At 26.2% G+C, this 17,848-nt stretch overlaps 5 protein-coding genes across 5 annotated transcripts; all 5 read left to right on the forward strand.

The window, feature by feature from the left end:
• Nucleotides 1-1,100: 1,100 nt before the first annotated feature.
• On the forward strand, nt 1,101-3,557 carry LOC145975190 (uncharacterized). Its single transcript, XM_083105504.1, has 6 exons — nt 1,101-1,151; nt 1,498-2,334; nt 2,626-2,725; nt 2,861-2,968; nt 3,160-3,315; nt 3,442-3,557. The coding sequence occupies exons 2-6, from the start codon at nt 1,550-1,552 to the stop codon at nt 3,490-3,492; spliced, it is 1,200 nt and encodes a 399-aa protein (XP_082961630.1). The 5' UTR covers nt 1,101-1,151; nt 1,498-1,549; the 3' UTR covers nt 3,493-3,557.
• A 1,319-nt stretch (nt 3,558-4,876) lies between these two features.
• Nucleotides 4,877-6,763, forward strand: LOC145975203 (uncharacterized). Its single transcript, XM_083105520.1, has 5 exons — nt 4,877-5,661; nt 5,926-6,025; nt 6,168-6,275; nt 6,457-6,612; nt 6,713-6,763. The coding sequence occupies exons 1-5, from the start codon at nt 4,880-4,882 to the stop codon at nt 6,761-6,763; spliced, it is 1,197 nt and encodes a 398-aa protein (XP_082961646.1). The 5' UTR covers nt 4,877-4,879.
• A 1,515-nt stretch (nt 6,764-8,278) lies between these two features.
• Nucleotides 8,279-10,177, forward strand: LOC145975193 (uncharacterized). Its single transcript, XM_083105508.1, has 5 exons — nt 8,279-9,083; nt 9,342-9,441; nt 9,579-9,686; nt 9,884-10,039; nt 10,127-10,177. The coding sequence occupies exons 1-5, from the start codon at nt 8,302-8,304 to the stop codon at nt 10,175-10,177; spliced, it is 1,197 nt and encodes a 398-aa protein (XP_082961634.1). The 5' UTR covers nt 8,279-8,301.
• A 1,380-nt stretch (nt 10,178-11,557) lies between these two features.
• LOC145975196 (uncharacterized) lies at nt 11,558-13,933 on the forward strand. The gene is made up of 6 exons (XM_083105511.1): nt 11,558-11,579; nt 11,953-12,750; nt 13,052-13,151; nt 13,294-13,398; nt 13,655-13,810; nt 13,883-13,933. Exons 2-6 carry the CDS (start codon nt 11,972-11,974, stop codon nt 13,931-13,933), a joined length of 1,191 nt encoding a protein of 396 aa, XP_082961637.1. The 5' UTR covers nt 11,558-11,579; nt 11,953-11,971.
• A 1,714-nt stretch (nt 13,934-15,647) lies between these two features.
• Nucleotides 15,648-17,785, forward strand: LOC145975199 (uncharacterized). Its single transcript, XM_083105513.1, has 5 exons — nt 15,648-16,426; nt 16,764-16,863; nt 17,095-17,202; nt 17,484-17,639; nt 17,735-17,785. The coding sequence occupies exons 1-5, from the start codon at nt 15,648-15,650 to the stop codon at nt 17,783-17,785; spliced, it is 1,194 nt and encodes a 397-aa protein (XP_082961639.1).
• Nucleotides 17,786-17,848: the final 63 nt, after the last annotated feature.

The following is a 17,848-nucleotide window of genomic DNA, read 5'->3' on the forward strand; positions in this document are numbered from 1 at the left end:
AATATATGTAAATTTCAAAATAATGAAGATTAATTTTTCTTTTTTCTAAAATATATAACATTTGTTTCAGAGTAATAATGTATTTAAAAAATACAATATAAAACGAGTTATTAAATCACAAAATGTAAGTAACAATATTAATAATAGATTTTATTATCATGTAAAAATTACAAGCAATTTATTTTATTTATTTATACACATAAAACAAATGTATTCAACAATTTGTATTCTTGTAATTCAAAGTTTAAATAATAATTATATATTTTTTATTAATAGCTGTCACTTTCAATGTGCAAAAACATAAAACTTGTACCTTTAACAAAAATTTATTAATAAATTTCTAAAATTTATTAATAAAATATCAAATTATCAATATTAAATATCAATATTATTAATAAAATATCAAAGTATCAGAGTAATTAACTAAATGTAACAACTTACGTTAAGAATTAGCTTGTAACATATGAAAAAGCATTAAATAATTTATATCAGATTAAACATCTTAATCTATAAAAACAGATTGGCCTACTGAAATATTTTTTCTTTATTCTAGATTAATGGAAAGTCGATACAACATATGTTAGTGAGTTATCAATGTCTTTTGGATCTCAATATTCTTGCGAAGGTTGCGGAGAGAAAGTCATATAAGATAATTATTACCTTATCGAGCACTAATAATTACAAGCAAGTTTACAGTGGCGTTTATTCCTGTACTCAATGCAATACAGTTTCTTGCAATAGAAAAGACATCTGTAATTATAAATTATTATTTTTTCACGAACTCCTTTATATCTTTATGCTTAGTGCACAAAGTCTTCTTAACTTATAAAATATTCAGAATCCTAACGTTGATACAAATAATTTATTTATTAGTAGTGCTTATAAATAATGATTTCAAGTAGTGATCATGAAGTGATTATCAATCATTAAAATGATAAAAGTCTACTCCTGTTTTGCATATGTTGTCGCATAATAATAGCGTATAGTGCATTGATGAAAAACAAAAGAAATTCAAAAAGAACAATAAATTATTTAAAGTATAGAGAGAGCAATAATAACAGTCAAATATACTATTTCTTATACTTTCCTTGTTCTTCTCTACAGAACGAAGCATAAACAGAACTTAATAGAGAAACATGAGACATAGAGAAGTAAGTGCATATATATATATATATATATATATATATATATAAATAAAAATATATAAACTGTTTATATATTTTTAAATTATAATAAAAGTGATTCTTTTGTTAGAGAAAATGTTATGAAAATTGAAATAAAGAAAGCTGTTTCTCTTTACTTTTAAAAGCTTTAAATAAACATTCTTAATTAATTAATTATATATAAATGTTGATATTTAAAATATTATTAAAATATGTAATACATTGCAATAAAGTTCAACCAATAGCTTAGTACAATTTCACTTAATACACAATAAAAACATATGAAAAATAATCAGTCAGTGAAAGCCTCAATTATTTTGTCCTTGTTTTACAGAACAATATTTATTAGTTACAAAAAGCAATATCGATTTTTCCCTGTCTCTGTCATGGATATACAAAACGTGAATTCTTTAAATGTTCGATTAAACATAGTCTCAGGTAATTTGTTACCGATGACTGCTGACAATTCATCCTTTCCCATATTCTGGAAAGTATATAGTATTCTAATATGGTTGCTCGAAGTAGTTCAAATATGTGTACTAATTCCTGGATGCATTTATGTACCAAAAGAAAAAGCTCTAAAAGACGGTATGATTGGTATTGTAGTCACAATAGAAGTGGTCTTCTTAATCGTACAAATTTACTCACATAAGGAATTGGTGCAGCGATTAATCCAAAAATTGAATGATATTTTACATGTGGATGACGAAATTATGAGAACCACAATAATGAATACGATAAAACCGATAGAGATCCCTCTTAAATTTTATTGGACAGCCGGCATGATGTCCATAATTATATGGAGTGGTGTACCATTTATGTTAATTTTCCAAAAAGATACCTTTTTTTATGTGGATTATAGAATGCCGGTCGTATTTTCCAAAGAGCCATTTTCAATCAATATTTTTGTTTTGGGAAGTTTTGTCGTAATGACCAGCAGCGTGTATATTTTCACAAAGAAAGTCAGTGTGGATAGCTACGTAATAAATCTGATGTTGTTAATAGCAGCACAATATAAATACATCGCTTTGAAACTCTCGGTGATATTTCACGATGAAACTCCGCAAATTAATCATAATAATTTTAATCAAGAGAAACATTATTCTGAAACAAATTATTATGCAGAAAAACAGATACAATCTTTGTGTCATCATCATAATGCAGTTATTCAGTAAGTTTATTAGCTGAAAATTGTCAATATAATTAGATACTTTTTTGTGAAAATTGTTTAATTTAATGAAGATCTTATAATAATGTTTTCTAATCATTATAAAAGATGCACTTAATTTTTATAAACAAACAAATAAATTTAAAGTAAACAAATAAATTTTAAATACTTTCTTATAACATTTATCAATATAGATTTTTTATGTGTTTTTTTATATAATTATTATATTAAATTTAATATAATATGTTAATTTTATTTTTGAAATAATATAATATATTGTGGATTCTGTTTCAGCGTATCGTTAATGCTTAGAAAACTGATATCTTTGAATTTTAGTTTAACATATATTATCAGTGTTTTTCGGTTTTGCTGCATAGCTATTATGATGATTTCAGTGAGTAATAATTTTTGATATACTTATCAATCTCGAAATAATATGCTTGCTAGGTATTGTTAGACAATATATACTGTGATATATCTTATTGTGAATTATAACATCGCCGTTCTTCATATATTCATAAAACTTCAGATACCATCGACAACTTTGTTGGAAGCATTCCTGATTGTCATGTACGCGTCCGGTGGAGTAGTACAGCTTTACATATTCTGTTCTTGTGTGCAACAACTATTAGATGCGGTAATTATAATAATACATATTTCATATACAAATATTAAATATAAACCAAACTAGATAAAGAAATGCGAACAATTAAAAAAATATTATATATATATATATATATATATATATATATATATATATATATACAAACACACGCGCGCGCGCGTGTGTGTGTGTGTGTGTGTTATTTTCTCTATTTAATTTTTAAGAGTATTGAAATAACGGATCAAGCGTTTCACGAGGGATGGTATCAATTTAAATCTTCTATAAAACGAACGTTCATGTTTATGATAATGTCTAATAATTTAGAGCTTAAACTCTCAACATTTGAAAAATATAATTTGTCTCTACCCTCATTCATGGTGGTAAGTTTTTATGTATAATAAAATATCTTATTATTATTGTATTATAAAATATCTTATTATTACTAATACATTTTTATTAGAGTATTTCCATTTCTCTATTTTAATTGTTTTTGAATAATATTCTAGATCTTAAATCAATCTTATTCCATCGCGCTACTATTATTAAAAACTAATTGAAAAATGAAGATATTATTTATAGATTTTACATACAATAAATGTACATCTTATTATAACAAATAAAATATATAAAAATTTATTTAATTTTGTTAGATAAACTGCCATTATTGTAAAATTTGTGATGTTTTTCACTACATAATAAATACATAGAGATAATATACTAAATAATACAATAAAGTAGACAATGAAAAAATCCTAACTGTTTATAATAATGTAAAATTTTGTATTCATTACATAATTTATTTTTGAATTTATCTTACATTAAATAACAATTACACATTTTAATATGATTGATGAATAATTATATATAATAACGCGTTTAAAAATGAGCTCGCAATATATGAAGATATGTACAATTATTAAACATTTCATATATTAACTTACTACAACATTGAACAGTAGTTATTCTATGTTGATGTTATCATGTCAACATAAAATTTTCTCATCGATGTATCATGCGTTAGACATTAGTAAATTTTATGCGTCTAGTGGACTGTCCGTGAGGATCGCAGACATATACCATAAGATAATTATAGCTTTATAGAAACGTGAGAGAGATAGTCACAAATAAATTTATAGTCATATTTGTTTTTATACTGAATCCAGTACAATTTTCTACAATAAATCATTGTCTACCACAACATTTATATTTTTTCTTTTCACAAACTCTATTATATTCATAGATTAATGCATATAAAGTCTTCCTTATTTATCAAGTATTCAAAGAATTGTGTGTGACTATTAATGATTCACCTGCGATATACTCGAGCAGTAATAATAAGACTAATATCGACAGGTAGAATGAAAGAAGCATTTATTATACTTTATAAACATTGTCGTATAATGATAGCGTATAGTATATTGAAAAATAGGAAATATTCGGAAGAAATATGGAATTGTTGAAGTTATAGCAATAACTTTTAAATACTGTTAGAAATGTCTGATTAAACATTTCGATAGAAAGCGTGAGCGTCGACATAGGAGCATAAAACAGGGTAAGTGTATATACATATACACATATGTATATGTTTATATATTTTTATCTAAAATGTAATACTGAAGTCACTTTTTGTGGAACCTATGTTATGATTTAAATTAAAGAAGTTGTCTTTCTTTATTTTTGAAAGTTTTAAATTAGAGAAAAATATATTACTAACCATATTAACTATGAGTTCACTGATTATAAATGATGAACAAAAACATAAATCAGAAATATAAAAATTTTAAGAAATTGCCAAATAAATTTCAACAAGTCATTAATATACTTCATTTAATACACAGTAAAAATACATAATCATGAAAAAGTCGACTCAATCAAAATTTTAATTATTGTTATATCTTCCATATCATATAGAATAAAATTTATCATAAAGACAACAACGGGCTTATGGATATCCAAAAAGTCAATCCTTTAAATGTTCGATTGAACATGATCTCAGGTAATCTTTTACCAATGACTGCTAAAAATTCATCGTTTCCGGTATTATGGAGAATATACAGCTTTCTAGTGTGGTCGCTCGAAATAGTTCAAACATGTATAATAATTCCCGGGTGCATGTTCGTGCCGAGAGAAAAAGCTTTAAAAGATGGTTTAGTTGCTATTGTTGTTACAATAGAGGTGGTCTTCCTGGTTGTACAGATTCATGCGCGTAGAGAATTGATGCAGCGATTAATCCAGAAATTGAATAATCTTTTACGGATAGAGGACAAGATGATGGAAAGTGCAGTAATGACGACGCTGAAGCCGATGAAGATTCCCCTTAGGTTTTACTGGATGGCTGGCATGGTATCCATAATTATATGGAGTGGTGTACCGTTTACGTTAATTTTTCGAAGAGATACCTTTTTCTACGTGGATTACAGAATGCCGATTGCCTACACCAAAGAACCGTTTTCCACGGATATTTTTGTGATTGGAAGTTTTATCATAATGATCAGCAGCATGTATATTTTTACAAAAAAAGTCAGCGTGGATAGCTACATGATAAATTTGATATTGTTAATAACGGCACAATATAAATACATCGCTTTAAAACTTTCGATGATATTTGACGATGATATTTCGCAGACTAATCACGACAGTTCTAATGAAAAGAAGCATTATTCTAAAAATTATGATACGGAAAAACAGATGAAATCTTTATGTCAGCATCATAACGCGGTTATTCGGTAAATTCATTAGCTGAAAAATTGATGTCAATAGAATAAAATACTTTTTTCTCAAAATCTTCTGATTTAATATAAACATTTTTCTAATAAATAAAGAGAGAGAAATGCTTAAATATTAAATTATATAAACTAAATAAATTTGAAATGTTTGACTATAATATTCAATTAGTTTATTATATTGCAATTGGCATCTAATACAGGATTTTAATTTTATTTTTTGACATAATATATAATTTGATAATGTTTTCAAAAATTTTGTTTTAGCGTAACTTTAATGTTAAGAAAACTGCTATCGTTGAATTTTAGTCTGATATACGTCATTAGCATTCTTCGGTTTTGCGGTATCGCTATCATGGTGATTTCAGTAAGTAAATATTTTTAACATTAAAAAATTAATTTTTGATTATGTAAAGACAATATTGCTGATGGATCTTATTACAAAATATTGACAATTATTAGTGTATATTGATCATATCATAAATTTATGTACTTTTTTGAAACTTTAGATACCATCAACGACTTCATTGGAAGCATCTCTAATCGTTATGTACGCATCTGGAGGAATAGTGCAACTCTACATAATATGTTCTTGTGTACAACAGCTATTAGATGCGGTAAATTTAGCTTTAACACATATTTTTCATATATTTTAATTAATAAATACAAAGCAATGTAAATCAAGGACTGTGAAGAATCAACAAAACTATATTATCATGCATATATTAAATATAGAGAGAAATATATATCATTATACATTGTTTTATTATAGATATTACTATCTTCTTTGTAATTTAGAGCATTGAAATAACGGATCAAGCATTTCACGAACAGTGGTATCGATTCGGAGCATCTATAAAACGGATGTTCATGTTTATGATAATGTCTAATAATTTAGAGCTTAAACTCTCAACATTTGAAAAATATAATTTGTCTCTACCCTCATTCATGGTGGTAAGTTTTTATGTATAATAAAATATCTTATTACTACTAATACATTTTCATTAGAGTATTTCGATTTCTCTATTTTAATTGTTTTTGAATAATATTCTAGATCTTAAATCAATCTTATTCCATCGCGCTACTATTATTTAAAACTAATTGAAACATGAAGATATTACTTTATAGATTTTACACAATAAATGTATATCTTATTATAAAATATATAAAATATATAAAAATAAAATATAACAAATAAAATATATAAAAAATTTATTTAATTTTGTAAGACAAATTGCCATTATTGTAAAATTTGTGATTTTTTTCACTATATAATAAATATTACATAGAGATAATATATTAAATAATACAATAAAATAGTCATACAATACAATAAAATAGCCAATGAAAAAAATCCTAATTGTTTATAATAATGTAAAATTTTGTATTTATTACATAATTTATTTTTGAATTTTATCTTACATTAAATAACAATTGCACATTTTAATTAATATTATTTACTTTTAATATATACCAAATGTAAAATTTTTTACTCTTTTATGGTTTTGCAATAATATAAACAAAATTTATAAATATGATTGATGAATAATTATATATAATAACTTACATTAAAAATGAGCTCGCAATATATATGAAGATATATACAATTATTAAACATTTCATATATTAACTTACTACAACATTGAACAGTAGTTATTCCATGTTGATGTTATCATGTCAACATAAAATTTTCTCATCGATGTATCATGCGTTAGACGTTAGTAAATTTTATGCGTCTAGTGGACTGTCCGTGAGGGTCGCAGACATACACCATAAGATAATTATAGCTTTATAGAAACGTGAGAGAGATAGTCACAAATAAATTTATAGTCATATTTGTTTTTATACTGAATCCAGTACAATTTTCTACAATAAATCATTGTCTACCACAACATTTATATTTTTTCTTTTCACAAACTCTATTATATTCATAGATTAATGCATATAAAGTCTTCCTTATTTATCAAGTATTCAAAGAATTGTGTGTGACTATTAATGATTCACCTGCGATATACTCGAGCAGTAATAATAAGACTAATATCGACAGGTAGAATGAAAGAAGCATTTATTATACTTTATGAACATTGTTGTATAATGATAGCGTATAGTATATTGAAAAATAGGGAAAATTCGAGAGAAATATGGAATTGTTGAAGTTATAGCAATAACTTTTAAATACTGTTAGAAATGTCTGATTAAACATTTCGATAGAAAGCGTGAGCGTCGACATAGGAGCATAAAACAGGGTAAGTGTATATACATATACACATATGTATATGTTTATATATTTTTATCTAAAATGTAATACTGAAGTCACTTTTTGTGGAACCTATGTTATGATTTAAATTAAAGAAGTTGTCTTTCTTTACTTTTGAAAGTTTTAAATTAGAGAAAAATATATTACTAACTCAACCTTATTAACTGTGAGCTCACTGATTATAAATGATTAACAAAAATATAAATCAGAAATATAAAAATCTTAAGAAATTGTCAAATAAACTTCAATAAGTCATTAATATACTTCATTTAATACACAGTAAAAATACATAATCATGAAAAAGTCGACTTAATCAAAATTTTAATTATTGTTATATCTTCCATATCATATAGAATAAAACTTATCATAAAGACAACAACAGGCTTATGGATATCCAAAAAGTCAATCCTTTAAATGTTCGATTGAACATGATCTCAGGTAATCTTTTACCAATGACTGCTAAAAATTCATCGTTTCCAGTATTATGGAGGATATACAGCTTTCTAGTATGGTCGCTCGCAATAGTTCAAACATGTATAACAATCCCCGGGTGCATGTTCGTGCCGAAAGAGAAAGCTTTAAGAGATGGTTTAGTTGCGATTGTAGTCACAATAGAGGTGGTTTTCCTGGTTGTACAGATTCATGCGCGTAGAGAATTGATGCAGCGATTAATCCAGAAATTGAATAATCTTTTACGCCTAGAGGATGAGATGATGAAAAACGCGGTAATGGTGACGCTGAAGCCGATGAAGACTCCCCTTAGATTTTACTGGATGACTGGCATAGTATCCATAATTATATGGAGTGGTGTACCGTTTACGTTAATCTTTCGAAGAGATACCTTTTTCTACGTGGATTACAGAATGCCAATTGCCTACACCAAAGAACCATTTTCCACCGGTATTTTTGTGATTGGAAGTTTTAGCATTATGATCAGCAGCATGTATACTTTTACAAAAAAAGTCAGCGTGGATAGCTACATGATAAATTTAATATTGTTAATAACGGCACAATATAAATATATCGCTTTAAAACTTTCTATGATATTTAATGATGATATTTCGCAGACTAATCATGACAGTTCTAATGAAAAGAAACATTATTCTAAAAATTATGATACGGAAAAACAGATGAAATCTTTATGTCAGCATCATAACGCGGTTATTCGGTAAATTTATTAGCTGAAAAATTGATGTCAATAGAATCAAATAGTTTTTTTTCTCAAAATCTTCTGATTTAATATAAACATTTTTCTAATAAATAAAGAAAAATGCTTAAATATTAAATTATATAAACTAAATAAATTTGAAATGTTTGACTATAATATAATTAGTTTATTATTGCAATTGGCATCTAATACAGGATTTTAATTTTATTTTTTGACATAATATGTAATTTGATAATATTTTCAAAAATTTTGTTTTAGCGTAACGTTAATGTTAAGAAAACTGCTATCGTTGAATTTTAGTCTGATATACGTTATTAGCATTCTTCGGTTTTGCGGTATCGCTATCATGATGATTTCAGTGAGTAAAAATTTTTAACATTAATTAATTTTTGGCGATGTCAAGACAATATATTGCTGATGAATCTTATTACAAAATATTGACAATTATTAGCGTGTGATCATATCATAATTTTATGTACTTTCTTAAAACTTTAGATACCATCAACGACTTTATTGGAAGGATCCCTAATCGTTATGTACGCATCTGGAGGAATAGTGCAACTCTACATAATATGTTCTTGTGTGCAACAGCTATTAGATACGGTAAATTTAGCTTTAACACTTATTTTTTACATATTTTAATTAAATACAAAGCAATGTAAATCAAGAAGAATGAAAGTAAGCAGTGTAAATGAAGAATGAATAAAATTATATTATTATGCATATATTAGGTAGAGAAAGAAACATATATCATTATACATTGTTTTATTATAGATATTACTATCTTCTTTGTAATTTAGAGCATTGAAATAACGGATCAAGCATTTCACGAGCAGTGGTATCGATTCGGAGCATCTATAAAACGAACATTTATGTTTATGGTAATGGCTAATAATTTAGAACTTAAACTCTCAACATTTGAAAAATACAATTTGTCTTTGCCTTCATTCATGACAGTGAGTTTAAAATCACATTTTTTATTCTAATCTTTTTATTAGTATTTTAAAATATTTATTGCATATTTTCGAATAATATTCTTCTAGATCTTAAATCAATCATATTCAATCGCAATTATAGTATTCAGAATTAGTTAAAAAGAATTAACTATATAAATTGTAGATACAGTAAGTGTATGATCTCTTATACATAACCAATACATGTATATATAAATATTACAATATTTAAGATTAATTTTATTTTTACATTTTACGTTTTTCTAAAATAACAATTGTTTCAGAATATTAAAAAATACAATATATTAAAACTAGTAATTAAATGTAAGTAACATTATTAATAGAAATAGAATATACAAATTTCACTGTAATGAAAAGATTGTAAGCAATAAAAATTTTAACTATATTTGACAACATAAAACAAAATTTATTTGACAACATATGTATTCTTATATTCATATATATATATTATCAACAATTATATGTTTTTAATTAATAGATGTTACTTTTAATGTGCGAAAATAGAAATTTAAAAGTTTAAAAGAAATTTAAAAATTTGAGAAAAGAAATATAAGTAAAAATGCTGGTACAATACATAGATTTCACTGTGACAGAGAATTGAAGAGCAATAAATTCTAATTATTCATGATAACATGGAATATTGAACTTATAACAATATAATAAATTTATGTATATTTCATATTTCGATGTATCTTATTAGCATTTTCAGACTTTTATTTTAAAAGTTTTCTTTTATATTAAAATAATGCAATAACGATTATATATTTTTAATTGAGTTGAGCAGTTAAAATTTTTATCTATTTAATACTTCCAAAAATTTAACAGAAAATCAAATAATGATAAATTAAAGGTAATTACTTACATTAATAAATAGACGTACGACATATGAAGATGGAATATGTAAATATTTTATAGATTAACCTACTAAAACACTTTGTTGCAGCTTATTCCAAATTAATACGCTAGAGGAAGTTCCTCTAGCGATGTATCAGAGAGCGGCAAGCATCTTTTAGACTTTGCAGAGTTCTGACAATGAAAGAGGGTCAACACTGCAGCATAAGATAATCGATACTTTATACGTTGACAGTAATTACAAGCAAGCTTACAGACGCATTAAAACCTGTTTTCTGATAATTAGTGACAATAAATTAATTATCGTAATATTTGTTGTTTCACAAATTCTTGTATATCTGTATATATAGTACACGAAATATTTCTAACTTATTAGCTATTCATGATGTCATAATTATTAATGATTCATCTGCGATGCATTTGATAGGTGAACATAGAGCAATTCTGTAATTATAGCGAACAGAGTATATTTCTAATCCTGTAGATTGCTGTATGACAATGTATAATGTATGAAAAACAGGAGGAATTCAATAATTATTGAAGGGCTAATAATTATTGAAGGGCTAATAATTATTGAAGATATATCAGTAATTTTTACTCATATAAATATGCTTTACATATTCTTTTGATCAAAGAGGAACGCAAATGTTATCAGAAACGTGAAACGAAAGTAAGTGCAGGTATACATATATACTGTCTGTATATTTTACCCAAGAATATAAAAAGAGAGTGTTGAAAGTGACTCTTTCATAGAATAAATGTATTAACGACAATTAAAACAAAAAGAATTTTCAAAAATTTGTTATTTTTAAAAATTTTAAAAGAAACATCATTAATTGAGTTTGATTAGTTGCAAACTTGTTGGCTTTAATTATTATTGAAATAATATAAATACTTACAGAATCAATATGAAAATTGTAAAAAGCTGCCACGATTAGTATATGTATAAATCTTATTCAACACATAGTAAAATTGCACAAAAGAATAGAATCAGTCAATTAAGCTACGATTATTATGTCTTTCTCTTCCAATTCTTCTTACAGCAAAGTGACATCAAGATTCATGGACTTCCAAAGAATGAATTCCTTAAATGTCTGGCTAAATTTGCTATCAGGCAATTTATTACCGATGACTGTCAATTCGTCGTTTCCTATACTCTGGAAGATATATAGCGCCTTTGTGTGGTTACTCGAATTGATATATATGGGCACTGCAATCTTTGGCTGCTTTTACGTATCAAAAGAAAAAGCATTGAATGATGGCTTACTCAGCCTAATAGTTACTGTAGAAGGAATCTTCATGGTTACACGAATTCATGCTCAAAGAGAATTGGTACAACAATTGATACGTAAACTTAACGATCTTCTACGCGTTAAAGATGAAACTATGAAGAGAGTCGTCATGACAAATTTAAAGCCCATGGAAATACCATTCAAACTTTATCTGGCGGGTGGTTCGTTTTCCGTCTTTCTATTTTACTGTATATGTTTCCAGTTAGTCTTCGAGAAGGATACTTTCTTTTATGAGGATTACAAGACACCGGCCATTTATTCCAAAGAGCCATTCTCCACTGATATCTTCTTGATGGGCAGTTTAATAGCATTGATCAGTAACATGTATATTTTTTTTAAGAAGGTCAGCGTAGACATATATATGACATATTTGCTAGCGTTGATAACGGCACAATATCAATACATTGCTTTGAAACTTGTATCGATATTTCGAGACGGTGGTCATTTGCAATACAATAATGGCGGTGCCCAAGAGAATCACCCTACGATAGATTTTTTCGTGGAGAAGGAGATCAGAACCTTATGTCGACATCACAATTCTGTCACGCGGTAAGTACACTTCTTAAACATTATTAGTAAAATTGTAAATTACTTCGAAGAATTTTGGTTCAAAGAGCATCTGTTTTTAATCTAGACAAGTAAATTTTATACAAAAATTAAACTATAATAAGTCATAATATTGTAAAAAATTATAATACTGTTAAATACTGTTAAAAAAATAATGATTTTTTTTTAATATTATAAGTATTATAATTTATTATATTTTGTGTATGATTTTATTTTTATACTATATATATATATATATATATATATATATATATATATTATAAATATAAATTATATGTTTCAGCATAACATTAATGCTGAAAAAATTGTTATCTCTAAATTTTTCATTGACATATATAAACAACGTTTTTCGATTTTGTTTTGTTGGTATCATGTTGACTAAGGTGAGGGTTTTTGACATTAATTATTTTAGAATGCTGTCTCAGTTTTACAATTACATAATAAATACATATTATCGAATTATTCTCGCAAATTATCATCAGTTATATTATAGTATAGCAGCAATGTGTCTTCGTGAAACTTTAGATATCAACATCTTTTCTGGAAGGATTTATGGTCTTTATGTACGGATGTGGTGCAATATTGCAATTTTACATATTATGTTCTTGTGTCCAGAAATTAATGGAGGCGGTAAGATTTATTGTTATATATCTGGCTCTCATCTTGTTTTATTATCAAAATAGAAAATAATTGTTAAATTGCCGAAAATTTTATGTTTTTCATTAAATGTGATCTGTATTTTAATAAAAATTATAATTTAAAAAATCAGTTTTTATAGTGAGTCTTAAATCTCACAAATTGTACGAACATAAAATCATGTGAACATAAAAAGAACTATGAATGTATTATAATTATAAATTATATCGTGCATTATTATTCTGCATAGAGCATGGAAGTAACGGATAAAGCATTTCATGAGAACTGGTATCAATTTGATATATCTATAAAACGTACATTCATATTGGTGATAATAGCTAGTAATTTAGAGTTAAAACTTTCAACATTTGAAAAATTTAATCTGTCTTTGCCCTCGTTTATGGCGGTAAGATATTTGTACTCTTCTGTATAATTAACTTATTATTAGCATTTTAAGATATTTTGTATAATTTTTTAGGTTTTAAATCAATCATATTCTATCGCCCTTCTATTATTAAAAATGAATTAAAGAGAAGAAAATGATACTACGCATAGTGTAATAATATAACTATAATTATTATAATATTATATAAATAATATGTTGGAGAAACTTTTATTTTTTCTTTCATTAAAATTTTTAATTTTTATTTCAGTAAAAGTAACCGATAATAATCAATATATTATTTACTACTTACAACTTATAAATTAAAATTAATTATTAAATTATTACAAATGATTCTAGTAAGAATATATAAATGCCATTACACGCGCATAAAACATGACAAATAATATTCTGTCTACAGTAGTTCTGTTAATGCAGTATAAAGTCTGAAATCTATTTAAATAAGTATATTTATGTAATGTAATATTTTAAACTAGTTAAATATAATAAATCAATCTTATATCAATCTTATAACAATACTCTCTGTTACCCTATCTGCTATTGTTGTAAATTTAAAATATTTTGAATTGAATATTTTATATGTAACAAACGATTTTCAATTTTCTGCCTGCTTTGCAAAGATGTGAAAATTCATGTATAGAGGTATTGCAATGGAAAAATACAATATAGCAATAGAAAAAAAATTTCTGTTTTATATAAAGAAAAATTTATCTAGTTATTTTCAAAATAATGATTAAAAAAAGTGAGAAGAATATTAGAAGTTTTGATAGTTGTATATACTTTTTGTTAATACTTTTTTTAAATATAAGAAATAATTTATATTTAGTTTATATTTATTTATATTTAGGTTAAAAAAGGATGACCCACTAATATCACTTATATTTTAAAAATGATATACGGTAATATTAAATTAAGTATGACAATTATTTTTATTTAAGATTATTTTTAAATTTTCCTTTTTTATTTCTTGTAGGTATATTTTGTAGAAATTTTTACTAAAAGTTTCAATTTAAAAATTAATTTGTAATAATGTAAAAGATCTTGTAATATGAGATGCGATTTACAGAAAAGCCTACTTGGAAATATTTTGTAGTAGCAAATTAAATTAGATTAACAGATAATTTTAGGTCCACGAATTCAAATTTTTTTTTAAACAACACGAGATTCCACGATATTTGTGGATTTCACTGTCTTGGACTTCACTGATCGGCGAAGCACTATAAGATAATCGCCGTTTCACAAAGCATTATTAATTAGAGACAAATTTATAGTGACATGCATTTTTTTCTATGATAAATAGAATGAAATGAATCTGTAATAAATTTTATCATTTATTTTTTATCAATACACTTATAGTCACATTTCTCATTTACCTATAATAATATACGAAACCTTTCTAGATTCTCATCTACAGAGGGGATTAATTTAGGTTTTCTTTCATTTTTACCTACGTGCTTTATTGTTATTAAAGCAGAATATCTTCCTCGTATGATCACACACAATGTATTAATAACAACCGAGCAGTAGTATTCACAGAAGAATAATAAATGGTTGTAAGCCATCTACCGTTCTGTCGTTCTTTGAAATTTGCTTGCCGCCAGCTGCAAGCAAATTTCAAAGAACGACAGAAAAACGATGCACGTTAGTCTAGATAAGAAGAAGCTAGAGTAATGATGGAATCGAGGCACACGGTGTTTATATGATACTCGCATATTTTATTTTAAATGTATTGTAACGTGCGCGATCAACATAGAGTAAATAAACTGTATTTAGAAAATACGAATATTTAAAGGAAGTGCATTTTTTATATTCATCGAGAAAAGAGAGTTGTCTCGAAAACATGGATTTTCAAAGCATAAATCCTTTAAACGTTCGCATAAATATTATTTCGGGTAATTTGTTGCCCTTGTCAAAAAATGATTCGCGTTTTCCCATAATGTGGAAAATGTACAGCATCTTTGTATGGCTGCTTGAAATAATCCAAGCAATTGTATTAATTCCCGGGATTATTTTTGTGCCGCAAGAAAAGGCCTTGAAAGACGGTACAGTTACTTGCGTGGTCACCATAGAGGTGTTCTTTATGGTCATGAGGATTCAAGCACGCAGAAAGCTGATGAATCAATTGATCCGAAGACTAAACGACATTTTATGTGTTGCGGATGAGACCATGAAAAATATTGTAACAACCACCCTAAAGCCTATGGGAGATCCACTCAAATTTTATCTGCTAGCTGGCTGGTTGTCTGTTTTCATATGGTGCTGTTTACCATTTCTATTAATCTCCGAGAAAGATGCCTTTCTTTACGAGGATTACAGGACACCAGCAATCTTCTCCAAGCAACCTTTTTCGATCGATGTCTTCCTAGTAGGGAGCGTACTTCTGTTGTTGAGTAACGTGTATATTTTTCTGAAGAAAGTCGGGGTGGATATTTATATGATACATTTAATGCTGCTGATAACGGCGCAGTATCGATATATCTCTACGAAACTCGCGATAATATTTCGAGATGGAAATCCGCAAAGTGAATTCGACGACTCACGCCAGGAATATCGGCTTAAGGATCAGTGGGTAAAAAAAGAATTGGAAGCACTATGTCGACATCATAACTCTGTTATTCAGTAAGTAATTAAATCCGTTTTTATTGAGTAAAATTGTACTAAATTGTGTTGGTGACAAAATTATTTAAGAAAGCAGATGGATAGTGCGCTTATTTTTTAGCATAAACAATTCCTGTTTTCATTCATTTCTTTTCGTAGCACATGCGCTAACTTTTTAATATATTATTTTTTCGCAATTGTAAATTATGATTTTAAAGGCAATTTTATAACACGATGCGCAATTTAAGCCACTAAAAGAAATAACAATTTTAAAAAATAATGAAATATTAATTTACTATTTTTTATGTTTTGAGTTATACAAAATTATATTTTATACATATAAAAATTTTGTTTTTAGCTTATCTTCTATACTTAAAAAATTACTATCTTTAAACTTTAGTATGATTTATGTGAACAGCGTCTTACGATTTTGTTTCATTGGTATTATGTTGAGTACAGTGAGTAACAATTGCTAATTGTTCTATTAATAATATAGTAGTTAATAGTAAGCAGTTAATATATACATATAAATGAATTATAGGTAGATTATATAGATGCATATATAAACGATAAATATACATTATTTTAATTATTCAATGTTATAATATTAATATATTTTAATATAATATTTTTAATATAAATTATGTTATATAAGAGCGATGTACGTTATAACACATATATATCATTAGGTATCATCAACAAATTTCTTGGAAGGTTCTTCAATCGTTATGTTTGCAAGTGGTTCAATAGTTCAATTCTACATGTTGTGTTTTTGCGTCCAGCAATTAATGGATGCGGTAAGTTTGAGCATAATATAATGCATGATTTTTTTTTAATTCAAATTCTCACTATTAGTTATACCATTCTGTTTGGATATAAAAAATTTACTCTAGATTTTCTAACCTTGAATAGTTTGAAAAATTATTGTTAAATAATCAAAACAATATGTTTAATTTGAGATTATCGAGTTTTTATAAATATATATACTGCGCAAAGCAGTATAGAATATGAAGTGATAATTAATTATATAACTTTTGATTATTAAATTATTTTAAATTACTTTTTATGTTTAATTTAGAGCAGAAAAGTGACGGATGAAGCATTTCACGAAAAATGGTATCAATTTGGACCGTCTGTAAAACGTACATTCATGTTGATAATATTAGGCAATAATTTAGGATGCAAACTTTCAATGTGCGATAAGTTTAATCTATCTTTACCCTCATTTATGACGGTAAGACTATACTTTTCTATAGCTTTGAATATTACAATATTATTCGAGTCTTATATCATTCTTTACAGTTTTGAAATTTTATAATGAACTTTTAGATTTTAAATCAATCATATTCGATTGCTCTTCTGTTCTTAAGGGTGAAGTGAGCAATAACGGAGGACATATTTTGTAGACTTTTTAAATACAGTATTTTTTAATCAAATTTTTAT

This window comes from Camponotus vicinus, unplaced genomic scaffold (genome assembly GCF_025532165.1).
Source record: "Camponotus vicinus isolate PSW18456_S1 unplaced genomic scaffold, iyCamVici1.0 SCAF_7, whole genome shotgun sequence".
Classification (NCBI taxonomy): domain Eukaryota; kingdom Metazoa; phylum Arthropoda; class Insecta; order Hymenoptera; family Formicidae; genus Camponotus; species Camponotus vicinus.